Below are 8,226 nucleotides of genomic sequence, written 5' to 3'. Positions count from 1 at the left end.
AGTGATAAAGCAAAGAGAAAAAGCGTGGCAAAGTATTGCAGACCGCCTGAATGCGTAAGTAGTGCACAATTACACAGTCACCGCTCCGCTGAAACATCACAATTACAATTCAAATATTTAATTCACATCTCCAAAAATGCAGTTGTACTGTAATTATGAAACGGTTAAATTTTTAATTGAAATGCACTGCAGATATGAGTGAAATTGTGTAAAGTAACTCCATCACACTGTATAAAGCTATGATAAATTTTTTGATATTTTTACTGAAAACAAGACAAAAATACCAAGTAATTTTTTGCAGTGTGACTCCATTAAATGTGTGTGTGTGTGTGTGTGTGTGTGTGTGTGTGTGTGTGTGTGTGTGTGTGTGTGTGTGTAGATTAAACATGAACGGGCCAAAACGGACATGGCAGCATATCAAATACAAGAACATTCTGCAGAATGGTATGGTCCCTGACTAATATTTAACAAAGCACAAGCATATATTGTACCCAGAAGGTGCCTGCTCACACATTGTCTGTACTGTTTTAGCAGTGAAAAAGAATACCCACAGACAAGGCACGGGTGGTGGGTCACCAAAGGCTGACCTTACCCCAGCAGAGGACATGGCCTTGGAGCTAAATAAAGGCAGGCCCGTCTTAGAGGGGATCCCTGGGGGGAAAGAGACGAGCATAGGTTCCTCCCAAGATGCCACCCGCTTCATTCAAGGTATGTCCTTCCATCTCTACATGGGATACAACCACATTCATATTGAATCAATTTGGACTGTCTGACTTTGGTTTACCTATTGCCTTGCAGTGTCTGGCAGCACTGTGTTCCTGTTAAAGCCACCAGCACAAGCACCAGACGATGCTGATCCAGTGAGTACTCCATCAAAGGCATACTGTAGGCCTGGCATGTCTTGTCTACTAGCTTCAATATGAATCCGATTAAATGTGATAGGGTGAAGGCCCCAGTGCAACAGCACATGATGGAGACGATGATGAGGAGGAGACCATCTCTCTGGATTCCAGAAGGCATAAGGTATCATGTTAAGACTGTGAAAGTACTATTTACTCTACAATGGTGAGGAGTCCTCATCAAAATCAAAAAATCAAATTTCTTTTACAGGACCCAGATGCTATACAGTGGGAAAACCAGCCTGGCAACATAGTGCGTATTAATAAAAGGACACCACATCCTGCCAAATTCCAGCTGCGCTAATTGTATTGTGTTCACAGAGCTCACAAGCTATCAGAAAGTTGTATGGCAACCACCTCCGGCGCCAAATAGAACTGGCAGACATAGACATTCAGTACAAGAAGAAAAAGATGGAAAATCTTGCACTGGAGTCCGAAATAAAAAAGAGGACAATTAGGAAACTGGACCTTGAAATAAAAAAACTTGAGAGGGAGGTGAGATATGCCTTCAATGTACACTGTATGCTAACTGTAACACAAATGTATTAATCATTATTTTTCTTTCCTCCCCCAGCTCCAAGAAGATGACACAGCTCAAAATAAAAATTAGGTATATTCTCGTAAAGTCAAGTGAGCCATGACATATGAGCTCTTATTGTGAGCACACAGGACGGTGGCATCTTTCTAAGGTTTTTTTTATTTTCCCAGCAATCAGTACAACCAAGTCATCGTTATAAGGCATCGCCCTCTTTTGCCCACCCCCCCAGCACCAGGTGTGGCCACTAGCCTATATGAAGGCCCAAAATTGTGTGTTCCTTTCTGCTCTGACAATGGCATGCCCATTCGTGCGAGATGTGGTGGATGAAGAAGCACTTGTGCTGAGGAGAGCCTTCAGGCGAGAAAGGGTCTTCAGGGACCGGTTGGACCCACTGGCCTTCCCTGATGACCATCTATATGAAAGATACAGGTTTTCTGCAGATGGCATCAGGTATCTATGCAGACTGCTGGGTCCCAGGATTAAGCACCGCACTGCACGGAGCCATGTGTGTGGAGTGTGGAGCAAATGGTTTGTGTGGCCTTGCGCTTTTTTGCTAGTGGAGCCTTCCTGTACTCAGTGGGGGATGCAGAACAGCTGAACAAGGCCACAATTTGCCGCACAATAAGGAGTGTGTGTCTGGCTATCAAAGCATTAGCAGATGTCTTCATCTCCTTCCCTGGCCACAGAAGACTCTGTGACATCAAAGAGGAGTTCTATAGGATTGCAGGTAAGAGGATCTACAAATTACAGGACAACTGTTAACACATAGTAGGATACTCATTACATTGTGTGACAGGTTTCCCCAATGTCATTGGTGCAGTGGACTGCACACACATAAGGATAAAAGCCCCCTCAGGTGCCCATGAGGCCGATTTTGTGAATAGGAAATCCTTTCACAGCATTAATGTTCAGGTGAACATAACTTTTTGATATTGTCCATTGACGAACACTCTGCATTGCCAGTGATGTGCATTGATTGGTGTAATATTCCTCATCTTATGATTTCAGATGGTCTGCAATGCTGACTGTGTGATCAGCAATGTTGTGGCAAAATGGCCTGGCTCAGTCCATGACTCCAGAATCTTTCGTGCCTCTGAAATCTATCAGTGCCTATCACAAGGTAAGCCACACAACCCCTATTTATAACCATCATGGCTGTGTCAAGAATATCACTGTGTTTATGAGGTAGTAATGATGAGATTTTGTGTTGACAGGTGAATTCTCTGGTGTGTTGCTGGGAGACAGGGGGTATGGCTGCCAGCCTTTTCTCCTGACACCTTTCACAGACCCCCAGGAAGCACAGCAGGCCTACAACCATGCCCATGCCAGGACCAGGGCCAGAGTTGAAATGACCTTTGGCCTCCTGAAGGCACGCTTTCACTGCCTTCACAAATTAAGGGTCAGCCCTGTTAGGGCATGTGATATTACTGTGGCTTGTGCTGTCCTCCACAATGTGGCCTGCCTGAGGAAGGAGAGGGCCCCCAGAGTGCCACCAGCCATGGACTGGGACAATCCGGCAATCTTCCCTGATGACGACAGTGGTCGGCTGCTGAGGGACCAATATGTGTTGAATTATTTTAGTTAGTATGTGTGCTTTCAATTTTGGTTAAATATGTCCTGCGGTGGCAGAGGAATTTGGGTTTTTTTGGGTTCGTTTTGTTACGAATTTGGCCTCTTATGATGTTTGTGCGGTATACTGTGTGTAATACAAGGCTGCAGGGAGGCTACTGCATCCATTCATTTGTCTGTTCAGTTGATGTGTATGGATTTGTCCTGCATTTATTTTAGTGTGCAGACATGCAGGGTGTGTTATATACAGACCTTTGAATGTGTATGTATCATTTTGTATAATATGCTTGGATTCTGTGCTTTCCATCTTGTAGAGTCACTGTGACTTCAGTTTTGAAAGGAGCTGATGGTTTACCTGCTTTGTTTTGTCCTTATTCAATAAAGGAACATAATGTTACACATTGTGTTTTTATATTCATATGGAATGTGTATTTGTTTATGACAGAGTACTAGGGCCACACTGAAGAAAAAGGATAAAGTCATACATTTATGAGGCTGGTTCTTTCTGCAGAAAAGCTACATATTGTTTTGATACTTATGACAATGTGATACTTAATATTCTGGCACATCAGCATGTCTTTGTTTATGAAACCATACTGAAGTACAATTTCACGAAATGCCCCACATCTGTCATTTTAACAACTGTCCTCCTTTAAAACAACTGGTTACAATATTATTACTTGTGTTTTTTTCCCCTCTGTGGCCCTAATATTCTATCATTTTATATATAGCCTTATAGTCTATGGGAAACTGTAAATTATCTAATGATAGCAACATCATCTAAAAATTATTTTTTATCCAAAATCATTGAAATTAATGATCACAAACGTTTAAATAATGACAGTGGGTCTAGTTATATGTGATAACAATGTATAGTGAGCAGTGAAATAACTATTGGTTTCCATTTGTGGTGACTGCTGACTGACATTAGGGATGAGATTAAATAGATCCTGGAATTTAGCCTGGTCTGGAGCAGGCTAGCTCCACAGAATAAATCTCCATGGTAATTTATACCATAACATATCCTCCTGCCCCCTATCCATCTTTAGTGCAACCGGATTACGGATCAATTGAGCCAGGATCACCAAAATATCCTGGCTTAATCCCTTATCCTAGTTTTGTGCAACAGGCCCCTGGAGTTGTTCGCTGCTGTATGTAAACAATAGCCGAATGTAGTCGACCTAAGCAAGTTGTGGAATCAGCTTTAAGTGTTTGCGGTTCGTGCGAATTGCATCAGTATTGAAAATACAAAACGGAAATACAAACCAGCATACCAAAGATTTTAATTGTATCTGTGAGCATTCTGAAGGTCGGGTTGATAACACCTTCCAGTGGATATTTTGTATCAGATTACTACCTCTGACATAGACAAAATCGGCGGACAACAGGTCAAATTAGTTGAAATTAAGTTTGTTCAACATTCTGACTTGTAATGGGACTGTTCGGCAATGCTGAGCCTACATGTTAGAGACTAGAGTGTAAGTATTTCACTCTCGGATTCTAAAGAGGCTATAATCTCACTAGACATGTGAATACGAACGGCAAGGGTTCCATGCTTGCAGTGTCCTTCTTGGTGTCAATCTCAATCGTCAGGGGCTTCCTGTCGGTTCTGGCTACACTCCATTTCCACACGAAGAGCAGCGTAGCTTTCTTCCATTATTTGACACACTGCTCGTACGACTGTTGCCGTTAAAGTTTCCATAATGGAATCTACATGCGCACGAAAAACGACGAAGTTGGACATCTTTGTTATTATTTAGCTAGCAAACAAACTTTCCAGAGTAAAACCCTTATGTGGTTAAACAATTTACTTCCGGTGACAGTTTACCGTCAACACTGAGATCACAGAGATGTCTTTGCTGAGATAAAGCTAAATGTATTACTCTCATTCTCAAAGACATTACCTTTTTCAAATTTCCCATGTTGATTTATTTCTTTTGAACTTTAACACAAGCATGTTCATTGTGACAAAATCTTAGTTTTCCTGATTATTTTCAACACTTTGCGTCACAAATACTGTAGGCATTTATACAATAAAAAGTTGAACATTTTAGACAATAATAACCAACATGAACTAATATAACAATCTGCAGTCAAACGTTTAGTGTCACTTCTTTTTATAACATTTTTACAAAATACAAAAATAAACAGGTAACAACCTTTAAGCAATCATACACATACAATTTACAATCAATTCAGAAAACACAATCCCAAATCACAACACAACCTATAATTTCCGTGCATGAACTGTCTGGTGTCTTATCAGATTGCTCAGAAAGGAGAAGTTCTTCCCACACTGGGCGCAGTGGAACAGTTTCTCACCCGTATGGACGCTCTGATGCACTTTTAAATTACTGGAATGAGAGAACTGTTTCCCGCATTGAGCGCATCTGAAAGGTTTCTCCCCTGTGTGTACTCTCTGGTGCCGCTTCAGGCTGCACAGCTGGCTGAACTGCTTCCCACACAGGGCACACTCATACGGTTTCTCCCCCGTGTGGACCCTCTGGTGCATCTTGAGCTGGCACAGGTGAGGGTACTCCCTCCCGCAGAAGGTGCACCTGTAGGACCTCGCCCCCTCCTCCCTAGACCCTCTGTCCTGATGAGTCCCAGTCATGTCACCCAGGTGGGTGTCGGGGGCGCTCCCCTCGAAATCCACCCAGGTGGGGTACTGCAGCTCCCCGGTACCCGTGGCGTATGGAGCAGTGGCGGTGGCTGCGGGGTTCTGAAAGGTGCCGAGGCGGTTGTTGAAAGCGCCGTCCATGCCAATGGTGTAGAAGTGATTGTCAGGTGAGTTCTGATTCGCTGCTGGCTGGACACCTGGGTGAGGATGATGATGATAAGTGTTACTCGAATGTCCTCCAAGAAGCATGGCATCTGCTTCACTATGTCCTCCTTGATGATGCCGGTGTTCCATGATGTCACCTTGTCTCCACAACGAGGGCGTGCCATCCTCATCGTCAACAGGAAGGGGGTCGATAACTATGACCTCAGACGTGACCTCTGAATCGACCTGGGAATACTCGTGTTCAGAGGGAGGCGAGGGGCTTCCTGAGACCGTCTCGGCAGCATAACTAGAACAAGATGGCCGATCATTCGCTGTATCACTGACTCTTTGCTTACGGGAGTTTACAGGCAGACCGGTTGTTCTCTCGGGGTTTAGGCTGCGCTGCTGTTTAGCAACAGGTCCTGGACCTGTGAGTTGGAGCACCTGGCTCAGGTTCTCAGGCTCCGGGTCTGACTTGAAAACAGTGTCTGATCTGTTGACAGTCACTATGCTGTGTTTGGTTCTGAGCTGCTCAGTGAGCTCTGTTTGGTCCGTGTCTAGAGAGGTCTGTGTGTTTGGGTCTGTCATTCTGTGGCCACTATCAGTGCCTGAAGAGACAACAGAAGCATGATGGTCATATGTAGTCAAATAAAACAATGAGGTTGTCAATCAGTATGTCATTTTTCATTACAACAATCCATTCATCATTACCTGGCATCTCCCTCAGACCCTCTTCTTTCTTCCATGGCTGGAGGTCTCTCTCCCCTTCCACAGTAGATTTGGCCTGAAAAGAGGAGGGAGGAATTAAGTAGACAGACATGAGCTCTACAAAGCTCTCAAACAAATGCAGGTCTATTAGAACTCAGATATTACTAGGCTATAATATTGATCAAATGGCTTGAATGAAGTTGTTAATTTACTGACTCAACTCATGGACACAGAACATCTGAAGCTTCTCAAAACATGAAACTAAAACTGGACCTCAATAATTCACTGTAATTTTGAAAGAAAAATGTCCTTTCCGTACAATATATTTAGGGTCAATGTGAGAATATATATTTAGAGTCAAGAAGCACCATGGAATTATTTGAAAAATATTATTTATTGAGGGAATTTATAGGATTTAATGAACAAACAGCAACAGCCATTGGTCAAATTGGTACAAAATAACAGACAGTTTTTCAGTCTCACAGTACAACTTCAGTATCTGCTATAACTCAGTGTGAGGAACGCAGTTTTATTAGAAGAACACAATTATTATCAACCTTAACTGTCAATGTGAGTGATGCTGTTGGCCTTACGTTAGAACCAATGACGTTTGAACTCATGATATTGCTATAACAGCTTTTTTCAATAGGAATCTCTTGTTCTGTGTCAGTTATCAATGATGAAGCTTCTGATGTCTTTTCAGATTGCTGGTGTGAGAGAACCTGCGTCCGCAATGTGCACAACTGAAGGGCTTCTCGCCAGTGTGGACGTTTAGGTGCATTTGGAGATGGCTGGCGCCCTCAAAGCTCTTCTCACAGAAGTTGCAGGCGAACCCCCGCTTTCTGGTGTGGATGACAGCGTGCTGCTGCAAATCACTCTCGTGGACAAACTTCTTATTGCAGCTCAGGAAACCGTACTGTCGTTCTACGGTGCCAGGTCTAACATCTGTGGGAAGATTACTCAAATGACAGGAAGTTGTGGTGCTTGGTCTAAAATGGCTGACAGGAAGTGAGGTATGAGCTGGTTGTTGAACTCCTCTTCCTGGTATTTCCGAGTGTCTATGGAGGCTAGCCAACGAGCACCAACTAGCTTTGTTGGCCTCACCTGCATTTCCTGTGTCAAGATGGGTGCCTGTATTTATCTCTGAGGGCCGGAAGCCAGGTGAAACCAATTGCGTCATGTCATGGCGAATCATTGGTGCGTTTCTGTTAAACACTCCCACTCCCTGCTTATTTCCAGGTCCATTGACCTGTGGTGTAGTAGCTGTACCCACCTGACCCCACCTCATTTCTGTGGCAGAGCTAGTCTGTGTTTCTGGGCCCACTGGGCCACTCCCTAGGTCCATTACTTTAGTGTGAGCAGCAGAGGCGCCATCATCAGTCGCTACTACCTCTCTCCACACCTGGTTTAAAGAATCTCTTAGGAGATTGAGGTCCCCGTTCATGTCACACTTAGTGTCCAGACTCTGTCTCTCTGCTCTGGGTTCAAATCCTGTGTGCTGCTGGGGTCCCTGGTTCACATTCTCTGTTTCTGATTGGAGGAGGATGGCATCAGATCCACTGACCTCCATAGCAGTGTTGTTGTAGTTGTTGCCTCTGGGGCCACTGGACTGGAAGGCGGGGTCCTCTGTGGTGGCTGCAGCCAGTTGGGTGGTTAGCTCTCTGCTGCCCTCCACTGTTCTGGCTGGGTGACTGATCCTAGATTCCTGGTCATCTGCTTCGCCCTCCACCTTGATGATCAGCAGGTCT

The 8,226-nt window shown here is 44.1% G+C and overlaps 1 protein-coding gene and 1 long non-coding RNA gene across 2 annotated transcripts; one reads left to right on the top strand and one right to left on the bottom strand.

Annotated features, from left to right (window-relative positions):
* Positions 1–796: 796 nt before the first annotated feature.
* On the top strand, positions 797–1,900 carry LOC129845386 (uncharacterized). Its single transcript, XR_008758050.1, has 3 exons — positions 797–860; positions 943–1,394; positions 1,474–1,900. It is a non-coding gene; the product is annotated as an uncharacterized LOC129845386 (long non-coding RNA).
* Positions 1,901–4,911: 3,011 nt separating this feature from the next.
* LOC129845375 (zinc finger and SCAN domain-containing protein 12-like) lies at positions 4,912–8,213 on the bottom strand. The gene is made up of 3 exons (XM_055913287.1): positions 8,043–8,213; positions 6,482–6,554; positions 4,912–6,378 (listed from the first exon to the last, which is right to left on the bottom strand). The coding sequence occupies exons 1-3, from the start codon at positions 8,046–8,048 to the stop codon at positions 5,234–5,236; spliced, it is 1,224 nt and encodes a 407-aa protein (XP_055769262.1). The 5' UTR covers positions 8,049–8,213; the 3' UTR covers positions 4,912–5,233.
* Positions 8,214–8,226: the final 13 nt, after the last annotated feature.

Source organism: Salvelinus fontinalis, unplaced genomic scaffold (genome assembly GCF_029448725.1).
Source record: "Salvelinus fontinalis isolate EN_2023a unplaced genomic scaffold, ASM2944872v1 scaffold_0285, whole genome shotgun sequence".
Classification (NCBI taxonomy): domain Eukaryota; kingdom Metazoa; phylum Chordata; class Actinopteri; order Salmoniformes; family Salmonidae; genus Salvelinus; species Salvelinus fontinalis.
This window is presented reverse-complemented; position numbering and strand designations above follow the sequence as displayed.